This window comes from Lithobates pipiens, unplaced genomic scaffold, assembly GCF_037356315.1.
Source record: "Lithobates pipiens isolate NorthernLeopardFrog02 unplaced genomic scaffold, aLitPip1_a1.2 Scaffold_3, whole genome shotgun sequence".
NCBI classification, from domain to species: Eukaryota; Metazoa; Chordata; class Amphibia; order Anura; family Ranidae; genus Lithobates; species Lithobates pipiens.
The window spans coordinates 31,408,116-31,434,655 of NW_027507790.1; the positions used below are offsets into that span (position 1 = coordinate 31,408,116).

At 39.7% G+C, this 26,540-nt stretch overlaps 1 protein-coding gene across 3 annotated transcripts in view; it reads right to left on the reverse strand.

Moving 5' to 3' along the window:
- Positions 1–26,540, reverse strand: part of TTC28 (tetratricopeptide repeat domain 28) — an 810,203-nt gene that overhangs the window by 138,504 nt on the left and 645,159 nt on the right. For all 3 annotated transcript variants that reach the window (XM_077461413.1, XM_077461412.1, XM_077461415.1), the window contains one exon: positions 18,198–18,338. In XM_077461413.1, coding sequence (XP_077317539.1) covers positions 18,198–18,338 — 141 coding nt within the window. The remainder of the gene's footprint in view (positions 1–18,197; positions 18,339–26,540) is intronic.

The following is a 26,540-nucleotide window of genomic DNA, read 5'->3' on the forward strand; positions in this document are numbered from 1 at the left end:
GGTCCGTTGGACCAGCACACAGACGAACAGTTTTCCCGATTTTAGTCTGTCGGAATTGAGTCCATCGGATAGATTTGAAACATGTTCTATTTCTAGGTCCGTCTGATTTTTCTTTTGAAAAACGATCAGTCTAGCCCACACACAATTGGATAATCCCTTTGGACCTAGTCTGCCGGAAAGTTCGGTTGTGTGTATACGGCATTAGTGATGGACGAACGTTTCGCCCGGCGGTCGTTTCGCGGCGAATTTCCGACTTTCGCCGTCCGCGGGTTCGAACGCCTTTTTCCGTCGTTCGCCCCGGCGGACTTACGTGTTTAATGTATACAAGAACTTTAACCTTTCGTGACACGTTTATCATGTGTTACAGGACAACCAATTGAGACATGACAGCTCATGGACACTTGGACATTCCCCCTAACCTATAAATACACCCGATCCGGTGGCCATTTTACATTCTTTCTTCTGTCACTGTAGGGAAAGGATCCTGTGTGGAGTAGGGACAGAGAAAACGCTAGCTATTTGGTACACAAAAGTTCTTTTCAGGACTGGTATAGGTGTTAGGTCAGCAGCCTGAGTTTCTTTTGTCAGTTTAGATAAAGGGACAGAGCGCTGTATGCTGCTATTTTAGGGACAGCTCAGCCAGATTAGTCTTTCTTCATCATCATCATCATCATCATCATTAGCTGTTACTATCAGGTCCACAAAAGAGCTATTCCAGCTAATCGTTCCAGCCTACTCTTTTTTGCCAATTTGTATAGGGACAGGCAGGAAGCAGTGTGTCAGGCAGTGAGGATAATTTTAAAGACTTGCTGTTACTATTAGTTCCACAAAGGTTCTTTTCAGGACTGGTATCAGTGGTACGGTAATAGGCTTGTACACGTATAATATTCTTTCTTCCAAATATAGAAAGAATATTATACTTGACTGCTGCCCTTCTGCTGCAGTCTGCTAATCATTCACAACTCACTTGTTCCACAAAGCTCTTTATCAGGACTGGTAACTTGGTCTGTCTAGGGTGCTACGGTACATAGGCTTGGGTGCGGTACAGTCTGCTGTTCTGTAAGGACCGCTATCGGTCCACAATACATAGGGTTGCCGTGCACTACTGCTGACCGCTGCCCTATACTGCAGCAGTCCTTCAGCGGTATAGGGACTGACGCACAGTCTGCTAAACACTAATACACAACCTGCTTGGTCCACAAAAGTTCTTATAAGGACTGGTAACTTGGTATAGGGTGCTACGGTACATAGGCCTGAGTGCGTTACAGTCTGCTGTTCTGTAAGGACCGCTATCGGTCCACAATACATAGGGTTGACGTGCACTACTGCTGACCGCTGCCCTATACTGCAGCAGTCCTTCAGCGGTATAGGGACTGACGCACAGTCTGCTAAACACTAACACACAACCTGCTTGGTCCACAAAAGTTTTTATAAGGACTGGTAACTTGGTATAGGGTGCTACGGTACATAGGCCTGAGTGCAGTACAGTCTGCTGTTCTGTAAGGACTGCTATCGGTCCACAATACATAGGGTTGCCGTGCACTACTGCTGACCGCTGCCCTATACTGCAGCAGTCCTTCAGCGGTATAGGGACTGACGCACAGTCTGCTAAACACTAATACACAACCTGCTTGGTCCACAAAAGTTCTTATAAGGACTGGTAACTTGGTATAGGGTGCTACGGTACATAGGCCTGAGTGCGTTACAGTCTGCTGTTCTGTAAGGACCGCTATCGGTCCACAATACATAGGGTTGACGTGCACTACTGCTGACCGCTGCCCTATACTGCAGCAGTCCTTCAGCGGTATAGGGACTGACGCACAGTCTGCTAAACACTAATACACAACCTGCTTGGTCCACAAAAGTTCTTATAAGGACTGGTAACTTGGTATAGGGTGCTACGGTACATAGGCCTGAGTGCGTTACAGTCTGCTGTTCTGTAAGGACCGCTATCGGTCCACAATACATAGGGTTGACGTGCACTACTGCTGACCGCTGCCCTATACTGCAGCAGTCCTTCAGCGGTATAGGGACTGACGCACAGTCTGCTAAACACTAACACACAACCTGCTTGGTCCACAAAAGTTTTTATAAGGACTGGTAACTTGGTATAGGGTGCTACGGTACATAGGCCTGAGTGCAGTACAGTCTGCTGTTCTGTAAGGACTGCTATCGGTCCACAATACATAGGGTTGACGTGCACTACTGCTGACCGCTGCCCTATACTGCAGCAGTCCTTCAGCGGTATAGGGACTGACGCACAGTCTGCTAAACACTAACACACAACCTGCTTGGTCCACAAAAGTTTTTATAAGGACTGGTAACTTGGTATAGGGTGCTACGGTACATAGGCCTGAGTGCAGTACAGTCTGCTGTTCTGTAAGGACTGCTATCGGTCCACAATACATAGGGTTGACGTGCACTACTGCTGACCGCTGCCCTATACTGCAGCAGTCCTTCAGCGGTATAGGGACTGACGCACAGTCTGCTAAACACTAACACACAACCTGCTTGGTCCACAAAAGTTTTTATAAGGACTGGTAACTTGGTATAGGGTGCTACGGTACATAGGCCTGAGTGCAGTACAGTCTGCTGTTCTGTAAGGACCGCTATCGGTCCACAATACATAGGGTTGCCGTGCACTACTGCTGACCGCTGCCCTATACTGCAGCAGTCCTTCATTGGTATAGGGACTGACGTACAGTCTGCTAATCACTAACACACAACCTGCTTGGTCCACAAAAGTTCTTATAAGGACTGGTAACTTGGTATAGGGTGCTACGGTACATAGGCCTGAGTGCGTTACAGTCTGCTGTTCTGTAAGGACCGCTATCGGTCCACAATACATAGGGTTGCCGTGCACTACTGCTGACCGCTGCCCTATACTGCAGCAGTCCTTCAGCGGTATAGGGACTGACGCACAGTCTGCTAAACACTAACACACAACCTGCTTGGTCCACAAAAGTTTTTATAAGGACTGGTAACTTGGTATAGGGTGCTACGGTACATAGGCCTGAGTGCAGTACAGTCTGCTGTTCTGTAAGGACCGCTATCGGTCCACAATACATAGGGTTGACGTGCACTACTGCTGACCGCTGCCCTATACTGCAGCAGTCCTTCAGCGGTATAGGGACTAAGAGTTTTGTCACAGGGTGATTTAAAAAATGACAGGCAGAGGAAGAGGCAGGCCCTTCCGCAGGGGTGGTAGGGGTAGGGCAGGAGCAACAGCCTTGAGCCAAAGTGGGAAGTTGCAGAAGGTGCGTTCAATTACTTTAAAGGACGCACCAGACTTGGTTGAGTGGCTCACTCAGCCTTATTCTTCTGCACCCTCCTCATCCTCTCGATCTGCACCCTCTTCTTCACTCTCTGCTATGTGCACCCCCAAAGACACTACCACCAACAACACCACCACCACCACATACCTTCCGCTTGAGTGCAAATGGGGGCCTTCATGCTCCAGTGTTTTAATAGGGACCCCCGTATAAAAAGCATGAGGGTCAAGGACCAGTACTGGGTGGCAACGTACTTAGATCCCCGGTACAAACACAAAATGGCGGAAATGTTACCGCCGTCGCAGAGGGCTGTCAGAATGCAGCACTTCCAGGCCTTGCTTCGAGAAATGCTGCATTCTGCTTTTGCGTGCGCTGGCAGAGGAGCAATTCCCACTCCCAGAGAAGGATTTGCGGGTACCAATCCAACAGCGCCTGCAAGAAGAGGCCGGTTTGAAGATGTGTTGGTGACTTCGGATATGAGGTCATTCTTTCAGCCGACCCATCGACAGGTGTCATCCGGATCCAGCATCAGGGAACGCCTAGACCGTCAGGTGTCCGACTACATTGGGTTAACGGCCGATGTGGACGCTCTGAGGAGTGATGAACCCCTAGACTACTGGGTGGGCAGGCTTGACCTCTGGCCAGAGCTTGCCCAATTTGCAATCGAACTGTTGGCTTGCCCCTCATCCAGTGTCCTGTCCGAAAGGACGTTCAGCGCAGCAGGGGGGATTGTGACCGATAAGCGTACTCGCCTAGCTCACGACAGTGTTAACTACCTCACATTTCTAAAAATGAATGAGGCATGGATCTCGGAGGAATTCAACACATGTGATCAGTAGACCATGTATATGTCTATAAACAATTTTTGGAATCAAGCACACAGACCTTCTTAATTCATTTGGCTCACTTCCCTGACCCAAAAAAGCACACCGTACTATATGCCCCTACCCTCCTCTTTGAAGAGGTTGAGCGGTGTCATATTTCTACTGGGGCTGCTTATTATGAGGGGTTCCCACCATCCCTGTGCTGTGCTGACTTCCTCCTGGGGGTTCTTATTATGAGGGGCTCCCACCATCCCTGTGCTGTGCTGACTTCCTCCTGGGGGTTCTTATTATGAGGGGATCACACCATCCCTGTGCTGTGCTGACTTCCTCCTGGGGCTGCTTACGGTGCTGCTGTCAGCGCTGTATGTCACGGAGCTGCTGTCAGCGCTGTATGTCACGGAGCTGCTGTCAGCGCTGTATGTCACGGAGCTGCTGTCAGCGCTGTATGTCACGGAGCTGCTGTCAGCGCTGTATGTCACGGAGCTGCTGTCAGCGCTGTATGTCACGGAGCTGCTGTCAGCGCTGTATGTCACGGAGCTGCTGTCAGCGCTGTATGTCACGGAGCTGCTGTCAGCGCTGTATGTCACGGTGCTGCTGTCAGCGCTGTATGTCACGGAGCTGCTGTCAGCGCTGTATGTCACGGAGCTGCTGTCAGTGCTGTATGTCACGGAGCTGCTGTCAGCGCTGTATGTCACGGAGCTGCTGTCAGCGCTGTATGTCACGGAGCTGCTGTCAGCGCTGTATGTCACGGAGCTGCTGTCAGCGCTGTATGTCACGGAGCTGCTGTCAGCGCTGTATGTCACGGAGCTGCTGTCAGCGCTGTATGTCACGGAGCTGCTGTCAGCGCTGTATGTCACGGTGCTGCTGTCAGCGCTGTATGTCACGGAGCTGCTGTCAGCGCTGTATGTCACGGAGCTGCTGTCAGCGCTGTATGTCACGGAGCTGCTGTCAGCGCTGTATGTCACGGAGCTGCTGTCAGCGCTGTATGTCACGGAGCTGCTGTCAGCGCTGTATGTCACGGTGCTGATGTCAGTGCTCTGTATTACGGTGCTGCTGTCAGTGCTCTGTATCTCCTGCACCCTCTTGTTTGCCTACCCTGGTCCCTGACCTTCCCTCTCCTCCATTGCCTTCATTAGCTCCATAGTCCTGAATTGTCAGAACAATTTCCCAAATAAAAAAAAAATGCTTGTAGTTATCGATCCCAAATTCACCTCATACATGTATTATGCTATTGTCCAGGTGGTGGGACTACGTGCTACCCCCTAATAATTACCCCGTGGCCGCAAATTCGACCTAAAGGTTTGCGAAATTCGCCTCCCATTGAAGTCAATGGAGCCCGCGGCGAACGGTCGTTTTCGCGAACGTTTGTGTCCGTTCGCGTTTCGCGTTCGCGAAACGTCCCGTCGGAAGTTCGTCCATCACTATACGGCATTAGGGTCAGATTTGTCCACAGCAATGTTGCAGTCCCACTAAAAATTGCAGATTGCTGCGATTACCAGTAAAAACAATTAAAAAAATGTAAAGTCCTTAAATCTATCTCCTATTTTATAAACACTATAACTTTTGCGCACACCAATCAATATACGCTTATTGGGATTTTTTTAACCAAATATATGTAGAAGAATACATATTGGCCTAAACTGATGAACACATGTCTTTTTACAAATTTGTTTTGGATATGTATTATAGCAGAAAATAAAAAATGTATACGGGGTAATACGGAGTAATGTGCTTTCATTGCAGAGATGTACTTAATTAGTTTTTTTTCTGCCTTGTGGTTGTGACAAAGGCACTTAACTGAAGGTTGTAATGATACATACAGCTTACATACGTATATATATATATATATATATATATATATATATATATATATATATATATATATATATATATATATCTTTCTGTAATGTAAGAAGCAGCAAAGACTATACATTTCCAGAAATACACATTACTTCTCATGGTGTAGTTGTCAGATATGACTATGATGTTCCTTTAACCTCTTATATGCACGCAAATCCCATTATCAACTGCCTTAATGTCATGGATCAGTAGAATCTCTAGCATTTGAAATTGAAATGACAGTAAGCAGAGAAGAGAAAGTCAAGTCCACATATTCACTTTAGGTCTGCATATGGGGACTTCTTAGATCTCCTCAGGGACACAGTGAAGATTTAAAAGACTAACATAGGTGTTTGTACACACATTAGGACTGCGGTTATCCTAGAAATGGTTTGGGCTAGGTCAGGTTAATTTTAAGAAATAAAAAAAAATGTATACCCTAGTTTACTGTTAAAAAGAATGTATACTCCAGATAAACATTTGGGGTGGAGGAACTTGACTGGCCTGCACAGAGTTCTGACCTCAACCCGATAGAACACCTTTGGGATGAATTAGAGTGGACACTGTAAGCCAGGCCTTCCTGTCCACGTCAGTGACTGACCTCACAAATGTGATTCTGGAAGAATGGTCAAACATTCCCATAGATGCACTCCTACACTTTGTGGACAGCCTTCCCAGAAGAGTATATAGCTGCAAAGGGTGGGCCAACTCAATACTGAACCCTACGGACTAAGACTGGGATGCCATTAATGTTCATGTGCGTGTAAAGGCAGCAGCAATATAGTGTATCTATCTATCTATCTATGCATATATATATATATATATATATATATATATATATATATATATATATATATATATATATATATGAAAAACACTGCACTTAAAATGTAATTTAAAAAAAAGTTTCAAACAATGCATAATGTGTTCCATTTTATAACAGTTTCCGGCTAGGTTGTTAGTGCACGTCTTCAGATAAGAACACCTGCCAAAATACAAATAGCTGCATACACTTATATATCTGTTCAAAGCCTGGAATCAATCTCTTAATTAATTTGTTAATTAACCACTTAATTAGTATTTTTCTCAAACATCAAAACATAGAACTCAATATATTAATTGGTAGGAGAAGAATCAACAAGTAATCACTTCCCCATGTCAACTGAATGAAGTCCTGATATGGCACCTCCTTTTGCGGACAGGTTCGGATCGGATAGCAGCAGGTATCAGCAGACATCCGCCACTTCATTGGAGTAAATGAAGTGTCCGTTCAGGTCCACCTGAAAAATTGACAGGCGGACCCGATAGGAAAGCCCGTGTGAAAGAGCCCAAATTCAGCAGCTACAAATACTGTGGCTGCTGACTTTTAATATTAAGACACTTACCTGTCCAAGGTTCCCGTGATGTCGACACCTCAGACAATTTTCAGATTGGCTCTCGGGTGCTGCTGCTTACCTACTGCGCATGTACGAAGTGCACTGCGCTTTCCGAATGGCACGGTGGCACAGGAGCGGGTGTGGTTTACAGATGGTAGGGCTGGTATTAAACATTAAGGGATGTGGCCTTGACAGGAAGGGGTGAGTCATATTTAAATTAGGGGGTGCACAAGTTTAGTCAGGCCTAGGGCAGCACAAAACCTAAATACACCACTAGCTATGTGGATTCACGTAAACACATTCAAGAACATTAGGCGATAAAAGTCCAGTACTTGCAATTTCTAGAGGACTGAACAGTTGGGGCATCTACGGAATATCCAGACTTGCAGCAATTACCCTTAGCCAAGCTCTGCAGAGATAAAAGTTTATCACCCAGACTGAAATGTTATATATGATAGCATAGCATGTTTATGTGAGACAATAACAGGCAGTTTAATGGTCCAATCAGCATCTAATGTCTATGGATAATTATACACAGAAATCTGAGAAAACTTTCTGCCAGGCCACCTTTTAGTATTGTTAATCTGTTCAAAGCTGGATCACAGCAAGTGAGACATTAATTTTCATTTTAAATTCCATCCATTCTTAACTGGATTCGTGATTTAGACAGTCTGTGACTACTTTATGACAAATTTGACTTTTCAAATAGGAAGAAGGATATTATATGGTAATTGCAGAGTGCGTGCTAAGTGAAGGTTTTCATAAGGAAACAAAGTGATAATGGTACTTTTCTCTTTTTTTTTCTACAAATTAAGTGATTAAATAATTATGTGTGAAAAATCTTCATGGAGACGTTCCCATAATGATGAAACTGCTGGTGATAGGAGCATCCCGCGACACCTGGCGCTCCTCCAGCTAATTTTCGTTGTTAGATTCATCAAGAAAATCTGGTCTGTACGGACATAAACAGCAGATGTTTGCCAGATGACGTCCAGATACTGTAATTGAATAAACATGGATACTGATTTATCCCAAGAATTGCAAGCTAAATGTTTGCTCCCCTGTCCGCCTGGCAATGTAGAAACACTAAAACAAAGATCCACTGGGAGTATTTTCAAACTTCAATGCACTGCTATAGTGCAGCTGCATTACAGCAGATACACCTCTGCATACATACTAGAGGATAGAGCACAGAATATATCTCAAACACTCCAGAGTCCATTTAAACAGCAATGCGCCAACCACACCACACAGCAATTCATATATTACTCATCTGTAAATATCTGAATATCAATATAGAGTGAGATTAAGACAGGCAACTCGGGGGGCTAAAAAGGTTAACATGTTTTCCAGTTCAATAGCCTCCGTCCCAATTTAGGAAGGAAGGAAATATTTCATAAGCAATGACTTTACCAACTATATGCATTAGGCAATTCTCCCAACTTTTTGAGATAGGAATGAGGGACACCTATCAGCAAAAGTATGCAGGCATGGGACACACCCCTTGCCACGCCCCCTTAAAGGAGAATTGTACAAAAAAACAAGATTGGTTAAACCCACAAGTGCTTTTTTTTACCACTACTATTCCTTTATATCGTCTTTTGGAATTTACAAAAGCAGCAATTTAGAAATCGGGTGAAAGGTTTAGCGCTGGAAAAACATTTTTTGAAAGATAAAAAGTGCATTTTATATACATCTCTATAGATCAGACCAAAATGAGGGACAAATGAGGAGGAATGAGGAACAGAGGGGCATTGCTTGAAATCGGGGACATTCCCTCGAAATCAGGGACAGTTGGGAGCTATGCATTAGGGCCCATTCACACCTGCTCAACACAGGCCCAATGCAATAAGAATTCAAAATCCATTGTTAACTATAGGTTCAGTTCACACTAAACTGTCGCATTAGGGTGTGTTTTGTGAAATTGGAACATGCTTTGTTTAAATGCAGCACAACATACTGTATCTTTGTTAAAGTAAGAAAAATACTGTAGCTTGGCTTCTGCTGTGAACAGAAAAAACTCTCACATCAAAGCAACACAACATATTAAAAGCAGAATGTCAATGCACATCAATTCAAGTGCATTTAATCCAGCTTCAATCAGTACCATTCCTGAGGAGATCTACTGATTTTCTCTAGAGATACCTTTTTTAACTACTCGCCTAGAAGGCCATTTCTGACACTTCTCTCATATATGTAAAAATCATTTTCTTTTGCTAGAAAATTACTCAGAACCCCCAAACAATATATAAAAAAATTGTGTTAGAAAAACCGCTGCGCATATATAGTGTGACATAAAAAATTGTAACAATTGCTATTTATATATATATAAAATTTAGCGGAGACCCTAGAAAATAAAATAGCAATTGTTACAATTTTTTATACTCCACATATAAACAACTGCACATCCAATATAATTTCACTAATTATCAAACAGTGAACCTGAAAATGACCAACAACCACCTCTGTGACATATATTACTATATATAGCTGTATATAAACAGCAACATATTCTAATGAGAATATATAAAAAAATATATATATTTAAATGAAAAAAATGCAACTCAAACGCACCTTCGAGCATCCATGTAAACAGTGATATACACCGTGGAACATATTTCAAAGGAACTAAAGCAATTGTGTTATAAAGTTCATATACACAATAATTACAGAGATCTTCAATATTCAAGCATGATAAGATGTTCCTGCAGCCAAAAAGCAAATACAGGAAATACCTGTTGATCTTGCCAGAAATGTCCTTTTCACTTCTTTGAGTTTCACTAAAGAAAATCTTCCTTCCTAGCTATCTTTTGTAAACTACCAAATGCTCTGGCCCCCGTGTAATAGAGATAAAGAGATATGAACATGTTTATAGTCCATATCGGGAGAGCAGCCTAGGATGACAGCCATGACTCCCTCTATGTATATAATGGAGGAGTGACGTAGCCATCCATGGACAGGAAGTGTGTTAGTTGCAAGATTACCAGGTGAAAATAAAGCAATAGAAGTTTGAAAGCAATACATAAATGCAGCTACCAAACCGAGGACTATTAATCTGCAATATATTACAGTTTTGGTTTTGGGTTTAGATACACATTAATAATTCCCTGCAATTTAATACAAAAAGATTCACCTGCAGTGAATATTTGGTAAATGTCAAAGCCACTGCTTTAGAACTATGCTCCTAAATTAAGTAAAGGCATGTGTGGTGATTTGCTGATCGCACGGAAAAAGTTTCTAATTTTTAGAATTGTTTTTGGTACAGGAAATTCTTTCACTTGTAATTATGGTGTTCTACTCTTACACAAAAAGTATAGGGGTTGACTAGATTGGGGTCAAATGGTATAGGGGTTGACTAGATTGGGGTCAAAAGGTATATGGGTTGACTAGATTGGGGTCAAAAGGTATAGAGGTTGACTAGATTGGTGTCAAAATGTATAGGGGTTGACTGGATTGGGGTCAAAATGTATAGGGGTTGACAAGATTGGGGTCAAAAGGTATAGAGGTTGAGTAGATTGGGGTCAAAAGGTATAGGGGTTGAGTAGATTGGGGTCAAAAGGTATAGGGGTTGACTAGATTGGGGTCAAAAGGTATAGGGGTTGACTAGATTGGGGTCAAAAGGTATAGGAGTTGACTAGATTGGGGTCAAAAGGTATAGGGGTTGACTAGATTGGGGTCAAAATGTATAGGGGTTGACTGGATTGGGGTCAAAATGTATAGGAGTTGACTAGATTGGGGTCAAAAGGTATAGGGGTTGACTAGATTGGGGTCAAAAGGTATAGGGGTTGACTAGATTGGGGTCAAAAGGTATAGGGGTTGACTAGGTTACTAAAGGCACTTTACAAAGGGAAGTTGCACTGTGTAAGGGAATTTGGTTCAGAGCTTAGTGAATGAGGTGAAATTACAGTTTGCAAAGAATATCCAATCCTGTGGAAGAAAAAACAAACAAAAAACCTCCAGCATTTTTGCTCGTACATGATTGAATGATGGAATTCAACAGATCTTTGCATCATTCACTATACTATGATAATTCCCTTGCCAAGTGAACTGCCTAGTTTAGTAAATCAGCTCCACACTGTCCAGAATTGATAATGCATTTTAGATTTTACAAATGGAATCAGTGCTGAATGTCTCCCAAAATGTTATAATGAAAATATGGACAAAAAATAAATCCGTCCCTCAATCAACAATCACAGTAACACTGGCACTTTGGCAAATTTGTGTCATGCTAAAGCACTGCTCTTCTTGGGTCATGATGCTGGGATGTATACTTTTAATGCTATATATATATATATATATATATATATATATATATACAGAAATAAGAGTGCCACCATCTTAAACAAATTAATATTACCGACCACAATTTTTGGCATCGAATATTGTTAATAAAGTTGGAATATTTGAACTTGTACATGGAATTATATGGCGTGTTTCTGGCTACTGCTGGTGTTCTTTCACAACCGGTGTACTCCTACCGCTACGAACAAGCGAAGCTTCACTACCCGCTGGTCAGACAAATTTAATTTGTCTTGCAGACAGGTATTTTTTCACCCCTATTAAAGCTGGATTCAATAAAAGGTTATCACCCAGCCATGAAAGTTAATGGACCAATGTTCTCCTACATAGGAGACAGAAACGGCTAAACTCCAACCGACTGTTAGACTAACTTGCTTTCCAAAATCTACATGGTGTAAATGATGCCAGGGAAAACACAGCCATCTTATCCGCATTACAACAATTAATGTATAAATTAATGAGCCTCACACACAAGCAGGAGAATAGCTAATGAGCTGTTTTGTTGCCATGACAACCTCAAGTCAAGCAGAAGTATGTTTCCCTTAAGAATAAAGCATAGTGAATCTTTAAATGATAAGTGTTAACACATAGGTCTGAAGGTGAAGACAACGTGACCCTAAGTTCCTGACAGGGTTTATTTAGTTCTAATTAGTTCTCATGAAAAGGATACAGTAAACTATTTTTTTTTTTTTTTTTTGCAAATGCAATTTCAAGGAAAAAATAAAATTGCACCTTGTAGTAATTCGTTAATGAAGAAATGTCATTATCATTAAGAGCCTAGCTTAAAAATCAGCAGGGCTAATTTATATTCTGATGGAGTCAATTTTGGTATTTGATGCTTCAAGATAAGCCATTTTTTTTTATTAAAGTAAAGTTTCTATTAACCCCATTTTTCTGTATTGTCAGTAATATCTAAAAACCTCTACATGGTGGAGTGTGGCAGTTTTCTATCAGTAAAGTATTCCACGATCTGAAAAGATATCTAGAGACAGGATATGATTGTCTGATCAATCAATTAAAATAAAAATGATTTTGGTCAAGTCATGTCTGATCATCCTGTGTTGTCTATGACCTGTCACTACCATGTTTCCCCAAAAATAAGACCTACCCTGAAAATAAGACCTAGCGTTATTTTCCAGAAGAGCTGAAATATAAGCCCTACCTCCGAAAATAAGCCCCATTTCAAAATGCTTATAAAATCAGCCCCATTTCAAAATGCTTATAAAATCCTATAATCCACTCTATTTCTGGAGTATATAATGTCAAATGTGTGTGTTTCTGTAATATAATTGTGCCAGATACCTTCGGTATGGCCCCTCCCCTGCAGTGCTCAGAGCAGGAAAGCGAGCTTGCGGAAGTACCGCGCGGTACTATAACGAAGGTATTTGGCACATCTATGTTACAGAAACGCACACATTGTACATTATATACTACAGTAATAGAGTGGATTATAGGATTTTACAAGCATTTTAACTCGGTTCACACTGGGGATTCCTGACAGGCAGGGAGGGAGAGGGGGAGAGAAGACATCACATTACTTGGTAATACCTACCCCAAAAATAAGCCCTACTGTGTCTTTTGTTGAAAAAAATTAATATAAGACCCAGGCTTATTTTTGGGGAAACGTGGTAGGAGGATCAGGGGACAAAATGGTGCAGAAGTACTGACACTTAAGCCCCATACACACTATCAGATTTTCTGCTGATTTTCTCCTTCAGATTTACCAAAACCATATAATATGAGGTCAAGCCTTAGGATTTTCAATTTGTATGCAATCAGGCAGGCCCTTCTACTACATGGTTTTGGTAAATCTGAATGAAAAAATCAGCAGACAATCTGATAGTGTGTACGGGGCTTATGGAGTACCTGTGCCCTCCAAACCTACATATTATGGCCAAATTCTCCACATTATTATTGGCTTATCACTATAACAGGTAAATAGTGTAGTGCATATACATCTGGAAGGTATTCAAATGTGAAGATGGATAATACAATTATGGATTGGAGTATAGTTTATAAATTTGGCAGCAAAATGGGGAGGCCAGGATATGCCCCAGTTGAAAACTATTTAGTCGAAACGTGTCAGGCCGCACCTCCTGCTTCCCATATTGCTGTTAGGATAGTTTTTGTGATCACTTTTCATATATACATATGTTTTTTTTTGTATGGTATTTCTACTCTTAATAAACCATTTTGGTTGACCTGCGCCATGTGGAGCTTCCTTTTTTCTTTTTCCTTCATGTACCCATCTTCACATTTGAATACCTTCCAGATGTATACCATTGTATATTCGGTCCATCTTCATTTCTGATTTATCCATCTTGACCACATGTTCCCTACTTCAGTTTGAGATTGAAGCGGAAGTTTTCCATTTATTGGACACGTTATATGTGGACATTTGGTTATTGGACTATTGTGGTTCATTAGTATTACCTTATTTTTTGGTGTATGTTTTTATGAATGAAAAGCTATCTATGAATGGAGGTCTAGTGGATGAACGATAGGTCTGCCGCCTCCATTCCCTGTGGGGTATGGGAGGGAGGCAGAGGATAGAGGAATTCAACTATTACAGCTGCCGGGGAAGTACCATCCCTTGTGTTGATTAAAAAATAAAATAAAAATAAGGATTTAAATAAATGAAATAGGAATTGCCATGACTCAAATCAGGCAGTGCCATTTCTTGTAAGTGCTTATTATGACTCACATGTTAGCCCTTACACACCCATTTATTACAATCGTTTTTAACCTGAATGCAGAATATGCAGAAATGTGCAGTTTCTGTCTGTTTTTAGTGGTCAATTATTTTCTGCTTAAAAAAAGCATGCATTCTAAATTACATAGAAGCATGCCAGCTCTTGTTTTAAAATGCTTTTAGAGCTGATAGAATGTGGAATATTCAAATCATTAACATATTAAAAAACATCTAACCTTTCATTCATCGTGCATTCAATCGGATCAGTCTAAACAATGTTCTACATGCTCACTGCACACTTGGCTTTTATGTATACAAGTTAATGTATGAACAGATTAAAAGGAGGTTTAAATAAATAAACACAAGTATGCATAATAAACATAAATATTGCATTATTCAACTCTAAGGACAAAGTATTAGCTTATTTTTTCTGAACAAAGACATTTTGGAGAACCAAGGTTAAGTATATCCATTATGTACGGTCATTATGTAGTATGGCACTACAGTCTGTGAAAATGAAACCTTCAAAATATAACTTTTTTATTTCTATGCATTTATTCATAGACACTAATTTGGGAAAAATCTTTGGCTATTCAGTAAACTTTGAACAGCTCCACACATTTCCTATTCATATGGCACTTTATAGAAAGTTTTGGTTTATCCCTATCATTTATTTACAGTGCAACTTTGGGGACTTGTTCCCAAAGCTGAGGTTAGTCTAGTTTGGTGACATCATCACGCCAGGGATGGCCATCACACTGGACCACCAGGTATGCCACCCTAGACCCCCAGGGAAATGCCAATCAGTGCCCAATCAGCTGCCAATCAGTGCCCCTCCCAATGCCTGCCATTGCCAGTGCCATCAGTGATGCCTAACAATGCCACCTATCAGTGCCGCATATCAGTGCCCATCAGTGATGCCTATCAGTGCCCATCGTCAGTGCCATGTATCAGTTCCGCCTATCAGTGCCCAGCAGTGCAGCCTATCAGTGCCACCCATAAGTACCCATCAGTGCAGCCTTTCAGAGTCCATCAGTGTTGCCTATCAGTGCCCACCAGTGCTACCCATGAGTGCCCATAAGTGGCGCTTATCAATGCCCATCAGTGCTGCATATCAGTGCCACCTATCAGTGCCCATTGTCAGTGCCCCTCAGTGCTAGCTTATCAGTGCCCATCAGTGAAGGAGAAAACGTACTTATTTACAAAGTTTTATAACAGAAAAACAAAAGAAAAACTTATATAATCCTTTCCAGTTCTGTCCAAAGCAAACAAAAAAAATATTGTCTGAAGTTGGACTTTAAAGCATAGTTCCACCCAAAAGTGCAGCTTTCATGGGGGAGGGGTAGTGGATACCTGTCTTTGACAGGTATCATTTCCCCACCTCTGGGAGTCTTGGCCGTGGCTGTTGGAGTCACTGCTCGGCTTCCTCCTCCTTCCCCCATCGCCGGGCCAATAGGAGAGCACATCAGGTGCCTTGCGTATGCACAGTAGGGACCTGGCATGAAGCCGTAATGCTTCACTACCAGGTTCTCTTACTGGCTATGGCGGCGGCAGCACCCAAAAGCTGATGGAAACATCAGCTGCCAACATTGCTGGACTCCAGGACAGGTAAGTGTCCTATTATTAAAAGTCAGCAGCTGCAGTAAATGTAGCTGCTGGCTTTTAATTTTTGCAGCAGTGAGCGGATCTTCACTTTAAGGAGTGTTGGTATTGGGAACTTTGAAGGAACAAAAGCAACATTTGAAGTTACTCAAGGATACCTTCTTGAAGAAATAAGGACCATGTATAGACTACATTAGCATAGTATTATAAAGTTGAAAATACCATCATAACTACTTACTGTAATGTCCAACTATTTCAAGAAAACAGGGGCACCATTACACTTGAAAAGAAGCTATTCATATATTTGATGATAATGTTCAAAACTTCATTTACTGTAGTATTAACATCTGCTGTAGCTCACGCCATGAAAAATGTTTTCTATGTGCATGGATCGTAATCATCACTAACAAAACTATATTAATTCTACTAAATTATTATTTTTTTTATAGTAAAAGCAGTCCCTTTTCATGAACATTGGAGACCTAACCAATGTTTTTCATTTAAACGAGACCTTACAGTTAGCAGATTCTTACTATATGATTGAAATGCAGTCAAATTTACATTTTTTCTGAATAATGTTCTTCTGAATATTAAAGCTATTTATCTTAAAATAACATGACAAGTATAATATGTTGAAACTTCAGAGTGTCCTATTCCTGTTTAAAATTGTCTATTACCAAGACAGGTAAGTAAGCTGTAGGGAGACTATGGGGTTTATTTACTAAAACTGGAGCGTGCAAAATCTGGTGCAGCTATGCATGGTAGCCAATCAGCTTCTAACTTCAGCTTGTTCAATTAAGCTTTGACAAACCTGGAAGCTGATTGGTTTCTATGCAGAGCTGCACCAGATGTCGCACTCTCCAATTTTAGTAAATAAACCCCTGTGAGTTGTGCACACATCAGAAAGAATATAAGGGACACGACTCTCTTCATCCCTCTGTAATATATTGTTCTACAAAAATGAAATGTCTGCATATCTTCAGTCAATAATCAACCCAGCAATCAGTCATTAAAATGTCAAATATTGATTAGGTAGACATAAAGCAAAAAATGAAGAGAAACGATTTATAGTACAACTGAAGGCAAAACATTTTTAATTTTTTTTTCGTTTTTGGATAGAGTGGAGGTGGATTAATACACCTGTCAGTTTTTATTGCCGTCTGTGCCCCCATTAGGGAGATTCACCCTCTAGTTGTCCTGTTTACCATTATCATTGAAAATGAAGGTAAAGAAAATCCCAATTTTTTGGTTGTCCCCAGAAAAGTAATAGAGGGGAAATCTTCCAATGGGGACAACAGTTCTGGTGACCTGAGGGTCCCCAAGGGATTCACTTAATTTTCAGGGATTTCCTCTCTCTTTCTGTTTTGGCTATGGGACAGGAAGTGAAGGTAAATCTCCGCAATGGGACAAAGCAAAAAGTAAACAGACAGGGTTTATGACCCTCCCTTACTCCATCCAAAATGAAAAAAAGTGTGTTGCCCATAGTTCTACTTTAAGTACACAGACCCATAGCAAGCTTAAAAAATGAATCTTTCTTGCAAATTTAAATGATCTGATCAAAGGATTTGAATCTGATTGACTATCAACTGCACTATGCACTTTGCCATCATTGCTTTTGATGTTCTACTGAATAAGCCAGTTAGTTACAGTTATGTGTTTTTTTACAGACACAGCACAAATATCTTATAGACCACACAAACAAATGACAATGCAGCAAGGTTAAAGCCATACGTGGATACAATTATCCAATTAAAAATCAACCTTTATTGTCCTGACTGCTTTAAACAGTGGACAGAGGAAATCAAATTGTTTGTTAAAGGTAACTACACATCAGCGCACTTTGGAATACTACTAGATACACTTCACTGTATTACCGTTCACCTCTTCAAAATACTAAGAGTCATTCACCGATCCTCCAGATTCACCAGTAACCAGGGATGGTCGCTACCCGCAGTAATGTAAAATATGACGGAGCAGAACAGATTGCTGCTCCATGGATAATTAGATCTGCTCACGGAAGCCAATTATGTTCCACAATGAGTTATGTAGGGCTCTCATAATAGTTGAGATAAAGAACAATTTCATAATAATAACATTTGCATTTTATGGAGTGTCGTTCCTCTGCAGCAGCAGAAATGTCTACACTAATTGACTTGCTTTAAAACTCGTATCACGGGAATTGAACAGGCAGAGCTGACATAAGTCAGTGACCATTTTACAATGAACTGGTTATAAGGAAGTGCAAAAAAAAACATGCGCCATTTTACATTAGCCTCCTTGTAGAAAACTGTACCTGTTGAATGTGTTGTTTCTGTTGACCATCCTCAAGAATCCAGTTGGATCTGTCACCAAATTCATTTTATTGTTAAGGTCATCGTATTGCTGGTCCATGTAATCTCCAGCCTCACTCTCGGTTTCACTGCTTGCACAAGTCCTGGAGATAAAAACAGACCACATTACATCTTAAAATGCTTGACAGGATTTAATTTGCTTTCCTTTAAAGACATGCTTATAGGAAATTATATCACTCCAAGCAATAAAGTCAGAAGGATGTTAAAAAGTGATAAAGTATCCAATAAACAGGCTACATCTGAGTAAGCAACCTCTTTGTACGCTGCAACAGCATAAAATACATTGCTACTAAAGATCGGTGCTCTTTGCAAAAAATAAATAAAAAAATCTGGGAATGAAATAAACTAGTTTGGGAGTTTTTGTATGAGACCATGAACAGTCATAAGGCTAGTAAAGTTGCTGCCCTATTGATGTGGTGGAAATTGGGCAATGTGGAACCTCTACTAAAAACAGCTCCAATTCCAATGGCTCCATGATTTTTAATAAATGGGCCAACTAGAAGCAAACTACAAATCAGATACAGTATATTGTATATGAAGTTAAAGTGTTACTAAACCAGGACCTTGCATTCACTATATCCGGTCTCCCATAGTAAAGAGAGCATGGAAATGCAATTGTTTTAGTAAATCTAAACTGCTAAATACCTTTTCTCATCAGCAGTATATAGCAATCTTCTGACTTCTATCAATACCTGGTTAAAGCCTGTAGAAGGTGTTTTCATACTGCCACGGCTGTCCTATAAGGATGCAGGACCCCTGACCCTCTGTCTGGACAGTGCTGATTGGCCCTGTGCTGATCACATACACTCTCCCAAGAAAAAAAAAAAACTCTCAAGCAATACACACCAAACTGACCATGTGACTCCACTAACTCTGTCTTACTCGGACATGTTTTGGGGGCAATGCAAGAAGGGGAGGATCTGGGCATACAGGATGAAACAGCCTTTTTACACAATGCGGAGGATTAACCCCTTAGGTTCCACAATGAGTATAAGAAGCATGCTTTACTACATATAAAGACTGATGAACCAAGGAACTGTAAATGCATACTAATACATGTATATGAAATAAAAAATTGTACATGAGGCTTGTTTCAATCAAAATGTATTTGTAAACATGCATCAGATTACTGATCATTCTTGATTGCATTGAGTTTTTTTAAAAATAAATTTGTTTGTCAAACTGTAGATAAACACACCGAATGCTTTTTTTTAAAAATAAAACCCTCTTAGGCAGTATAACCCCAAATAGACTTGAAATGGGGTTTCTTTACCAAAACTAGAGAGTGCAAAATCTGGTGCAACTCTGCATAGAAACCAAACAGCTTCCAGGTTTTATTGCTAAAGCTTAAATGAATGCGATTACATGAAAAGCTGATTGGCTAACATGCACAGCACCAGAGTGCTCCAGTTTTAGTAAATCTACCCCTGTATCTGAATTATTTCTAAATGTTTTTTTTTTTATATATTTGCTTATATTTTTACGTTTGCCCTAATACTAGGTCATTGTTGATACATTTTTTTTTTAAACATTTCGTTTTATTGAGATAAAAGAAGGAGCATAACAAGGATAAAACAACAAAGAAAAAAATGCACAGTATGCAAGTCGCAGGTACAACTGCGTAAGTATTTCAAAACATTGTAAAGAAACATGTGTTATTCAAGGTGCGTTTATACACATTTTACATCTTCTTGTTACCACAATACAGCCATGAAGAAGTCTCATTAAAATAACCCAACTTGCCCTAACATTCAAAACTTTATTTACTTTAAAACTGCTAAAAAAATCCCTCAATTTCCCAAATTACTACATTTCAATGTTCTTATTGCACAACCATGGGCTGGGAAAAAAGCCTCAAATTTAATCATAAATAGCTGCATCAGGCCTGCAAGCATAACAAAATGACCTACAGTCTGGGTATTTTTCAGGTACCTAACCCAAGGCAGCGCTTTAAACAGCAGTGCTTCTACCGATATGCTAAGACTGAAGGGCAGGTAAAAAAATATTGAAAGCACTACATTGCTGTTTATAAGCAAGACAAAAAGTTCTTTCCCCAAAGATGGAGATACAAGACTGATGACATCAGTTTCTTAGCTATTTCAAACAACAGGATTATGTAACCATTGCATAAGATATCTCCAAATTGACAGTGCAGACATGCAGCAAGTGTGACATGTTTCTCATGCTTTGTTTCTACTTCTTAAATGTGATGTAACTTGGCGAACTCATCAATACTTTAAGATTCATGAAGTGCACTAAATTATGCATGCTAACACAAAATACCCTTCATGCCACTGTACTATGAATTTCACTGGAGATACGCTGATCTATGAACTGAAACTATTTATTTAACTAAGATTGGTGAAGTCAAAGCTTAGGTAGTCTGCAGCATACTAATTACATTGCCTTAACTGGTCTATATTAAATTTAAAAGCATACAATATAATAGTTTACATTTTGTAAAAACAAACAAATGCTGTTACATTTAGGAATATATTTTAAGATACTTATGTCAGGCAATTGTTGCAAGGTAATATGAACTATTTAGGTATTACTGTTTATTGCAATTGGCCATGCAAGGGGTAAAAGAAAGCTGCAACTATAACCATAAATTATTGGTAGGTTGCAAAGTTTTGTCTGATAACTCAGTTTTAACTGCTGTGTAGATGATTGAACATGTACTGCTTATGACAGGTAGACCATATTGTAACATAAACATCAAGCTTCAGGATTACACTTTAGCTACAAATTGCATAAACGTAACTGTAGGCAGTTTCATTTGTTGCATTCGATGCTGCAAAATACCTGGTTGATCCTGCCTGTTCACTGTGCATAATAACCAGAAATTATGCAGCTCAATACCTTATTTAACAGTGTCACTGTGCGGTCATGTGACCTCCTGCCGCTCTTCTCTTCTCCTCCTAGCTGACATCAGTGGGCAATCTCAGCCCCTCCAACTGTAGTCCTCAGATCGGTGAAGGAGAGTGGCAGGAGGTCACGTGACTGCACAGTGGCACTGTGAAATAAGGTATTGAGCTGCATAATGAAAAAATATAAAAAAAAAACACATACGCTGTACAATATAGCTGGCTTTAACAGAGGGGATTCTAGTAATTATGCATAGTGATGTCACAACCACTTTAAGGTTGTACATGGCCTATCCTTAACCTCTCAAGGTGACAGATATATAACTGGATAACTTAAAAGCTGGAATAAACAATAGCATTGTACCCTTTAGGTTAGCATAAAAGATTCCAACATTGAACTGCCCAATATGTGTGTTAAAGGCCAATCCCAGGCAAAGCTTATTTTTTAGTTTAATAAACATTCCTTTCTTTTTATGTTCTGTCTGAAAACCTGAAATAAACAGGAAGTTGGGTGATTTTCCCTCACTTCCTCTGCAGTGTGATTCATGTTAAATAGACAGAAAGTAAGATAAATTTAACAGATGTGGAAATAAGAGTTCTACCATTTTCTCATTCTATCCAAAAACTGAACATTTGATTTTTGGCTGCAGTTTAACAGCTTTCGCTCACTTAACGATGCAACTTATAACTCTTGCAATAATTTATAGTATTGCAATGTATGGTTGTAATTATGCAAAGAAGACATTCAGAATTTATCGTGTAATTCAGAGTTCATCCTGGCTTTAGCAAATGGAATGCTGATTGGTTGCAGAGAGGTACTGCCCTTAAAAATGAGCACACAAGAATATGATTTCCTATTGAATAAGGACAGAAAAATGTATGATACAACTCAGTGTGTAACCTAGAACCACTTTCCGAGCCTGTGTCAGCTGTACTCCAGATTGCTGCCCCAGTAATTGATTTATTGGTAAACTGGAACGTTCTTAAGAAAACGGCAGAATTGTATTGAAGCTACTGATTACCTAGAGCAAGAAGTAGGTACAGATGCACTCTAGATTGTAAATAAAAAGTTTATGGTGAAAAAAGTTGAGTGCATTATCACTCATGCTGTCAAATTAGTCTTTACAACATGTCTAGTGGTGTTTTACTGCTTTTCAAGCCATTATTTGTCTCAGTGGACTGCCATGTGCCTTCCATCCAAAGAAGAGCTGCAGCTCAATGACAACAAACATAGCAGAAACATCTCCAATAATAATAGAGAAAAGAAAAGACATACCCTTGCGCCCAACGGACTTAACGAGGAACTAACAAGGAAGTAAATACCATCATATAATCTTTTATTATTAATTATTCTTTGTTGATCCACTGTTGATATCATTACTTCTATGAAATAATAGTTGATTCAGCTAATAATGATGACTTGTCTCTTTTTCATTGTATCATGTCTCCATATATATCTTACTAAAACAATTGCTTGCCATATTTAATTATTAATTTTTTCATATTTTTTTCATTATTTAATTAGATTTATCCCTATATTATAACATATTTTCATAATCCTATTGATTAACTGATTAATTAATTTTTTAATACATTTTTTCTTGAATCCATTGAATACGCTGACACAAGATATAACTTTGATCCATCCCTTGCATATTGATCATTAATTTCATCTTGTACTTTGAACGTGAGTTAAAAAATGCCTTGATTCTATCCCACCTATTTAATGGCAATCCTGACCTATTAGTCACATTTTACAGCCTTATATGACACTTTTATATTCATTTTTATATATTTTTAATTATATCTTGTTATCACCGTGCATGAAACATGCCTGCGCATCTGTATGTACTGTATGTATGTGTGCGGTTATGCATGCATACACATCTGCAGTTGTGCATATGCCCGCACACACACGTATATGTACATAATATGTTACCCCTTGTGGCTTACATAGCCTGGATTTGGCATTTCTTGGAACATGCTGCAGACACCAGCAACACCTCCATGAGACTTCTATCTTCCAGGAACACATCTGTACTTACTTATATGTAAGTGTTGAATACTTTATTGTACTACACATTAAACATTTATACTCAGAGTCGCTTTTCTGTGTTTTCTTTTTTCCATGTTGATCCTGAGAAGGGCAGCCCTTGGTGTCTGTTTGCCTATAGACTTTACCATCCTTATCCAGCTCCCTAGATCCACTACTCAGTATCTCTTTTAACTGATTGGACTTTTAATATATACTGGAATTTTTACAATTGATTTATCCAGTCCTGCCTTTTATAACTAGTTTTTATTGAATTGATTGTGAATCACTATACCAGTATCCTGAGTGCTAGCATTTGCTGTTTTTGTTCAATAACTAACAGAGGGAAATCTATTGTATAATCCCGCAAACGCTAACACCATTGGTCCATTCCATTATTTTTTTCTATTTTTTTTGTTTTCAAATATGTAATTATTTAAGTGTACCTATATTCCAAATAATGTAATCTTGGATAGAGAAGAGAAAGGTTATAATCTCTGTCTTTGTCTACGTTGGGAAGATTCAACTTTTTTTTTGGTCTTGGGGTGACCATTATCACCATCAAAGACAGTCAAGGGTAATCCAAAAGTTAACAGTTTCAGGTGAAATCTTGCAATGGTGACACCTGACCTGGTGACAACTAAAAAGGGATTTCCCCTCCCTTTGGGGGGATTTTCTCTTACTTCCTGTTTGTGTCTCCGAGACAGGGAAGGGAAATCACCCCAATGAAAAAATAAAAATTCTGACAGGGGTTTTGCCCATTTCCTATTCCATCAATCTCCATCAAGTTTTGACTTTAGATACTATAAATGTTTTTAAGTCATTCTTTAAGGGAAAAAAATTAGCTCTGGCTACAATACTTACTTTCATTTGAATGCTGTTCCACATAGTACCCCTTTTCTACTACAAGAGGCCTGCGGTCCTCTGGGTTGAAGAACTCCTAGTGTCATTCAACCCAGGGAGATTGAAGACATACTGTACGTGCAGAAAGTCATAGACCTGCCCTCAGAAGGGGCGTCTTGATGGTGCCCTGCATATCAGAGTAGCTCTGATTGAAGTCCCGGGTTTGGTTTTAGATGTTTTACACGTTTTCTGACATAATTGTTTTTTTCTGTGATGTTCATGAATGTGTTTATTTACTTAACAACCTACTTGAAAACTCTAAACCCGGTATGAAAATGGTGCAATAATGGTGCTTAAAACATATAAGACTGACATGAAGAAGAAAAGTTTAAATACATACGAATTGTTTTACTTGACAAAGGACTTGTAATTATGTTTAAGTAGCCTTCGCACGCTTTGTTCCAGTACAGTTTACAGCTTCCTATACTCTGTCTTTAGCTTGCTCACTGGATAATCAATCAATATAATCAAGCTGTTGATTATTTCTCCAGTGAGCAGGCATAGGGCACAATATGGAATGGGAACTTTTGGTCATCATATAAAAATTCATTGCAACTTCTGCAGGTACCTGAATTTTACTAGGTATCAGCCTTTTTTGCGGTCCCTGTGCAACAGAACTCAGAATGGTAGTAGGAGATGCAGCACAATGAGCCAATCGCTGTGCTGTAGTGCTCAAATACACCTGTACACACGTTCGGAAATTCCACCAGAAAAGGTTCGATCGGATTATATTGTCAGAAAATCAGATCATGTGTGGGCTCTATCGGACTTTTTCCGTCAGAGCAGGACCTCAAATTTTCCGACAACAAAATCAGATCTGACTTTTTCCGATCGTTTGTAGAGAATTCCGATCGGACAAAGTGCCACGCGTGCTCAGATCAAATTACGAGACCAAAGCTTTTGGCTACTAGCCGCAACGTAGTCCAGTCGCAAAAAACGAACGTCATCACGTTCCGAATGATCGGATTTTCTGACCGTTGTTGTCGGAATGTCCGACCGTGTGTATGGGGGCATACACTAACAAGGAACAAGCTGCTAAGAGAAGAGATTAGAGTGGAAAAGATGAGCTTATCAATCTGCTGTTTCTGCTTCACTGTCCATTCACAAACTAGTGGCAGTAAAAGCTCAAGACAAGATGGACAGTAATATAAATCTTTTGGCAAATAAAAGAGCTCTTACATATGTATTTAATCTGTGTATTTAATGAGTTGCCTAGAGTAAAACTTTAATAAGGTCTTCCATTCACCCCATCTTTGAGAACCTTCATTTGCTCTTGCTTATGACAGTAAAATGGATGAAGTCATCTCTTGGAAGTTTTAGGGTTGTGGTAAACTTGTGTTTAGGGCAGACATAGAATTTCATCATTTCATGCACTTTAATATAGAGAACTATTCCTTTGGGAGAACACAAGAACCGCTGTTAGCTGAGTTTGAGAGCTTAGGCAATAATGTTCCTTTCCATGAATCAAGAAATGTATTGTGACCTTCAAAATAAAAAAAAGATTCAAGATGAATGGCTTAGATCTCTGTATTATATACTAATTTCTTTTGTGTCTACAAAAAAATATGACTTTCTAGCACCGGCATCTGGGAACCTGCAAACTCACCAATGTCTTATCCTGTTTTTATTAGATGAAAGGAAATGGTTAGGTGCAAAACAAATAAATTTCCTCCAAAGTACCTACCAGATGTAGCCATAATCCTTTATAGTTAAATAACTGAGCAATATTATCATTATTATATATACAAATTTGAATTCAAGTAGACGTGGTATGGATAAGGATGATTTTGTCTACAGCAAGCCACACACACATTACAGTCCAAATTTACCAGCAAATAAGTAGTGCAAGGACCTGCCTGACTGAATATATAATGGATGGAAAGGTCCTTGTACTACATAGTTGTGACTCTGTATGCAATTGTACAGATATTGTAAAACAAGATTGTAAGAAGTGTGACCGACACTTAACACAATTCTGTCATAAAATCAAATCATTAAGAAATTAACCTTATTAAATGATTCTAGTATGGTCCCAGACGTTATAACATCAATTTAAAGTAAAAGCTATTTTAGAGTTGAAATCTGAGTTTGTAGTAACACATACAGTACCACAACCCATGCTTGTGCACCAAGCATATGTTATGGTATTGTGGCACCATTCATTTAGATTTATTGTTAATGACACCTCAATGCAATAAAGCAGCTCAATTGTATTGTAGTGCACTGCAATGCACAGTAACGCACTTTTGTGGGTTGTCCTGCGGTGCATTTAAAAAGAAGAGTGTGGCTTCTTTTCTTTTAAAATGCACAGCCATTCAAAATGAATAGCCTTTACTTACCGAACAGTGACCATTTAAATCTGGCCTTAACCATAGGCTCAACTGTGATCTTTATCACTTTCCTCTTTTATTCTAACTTGGAGCACTATACATGAAATATAATAAAATGCATATAAATCATACTGTATAAGGGTTGATTAACTA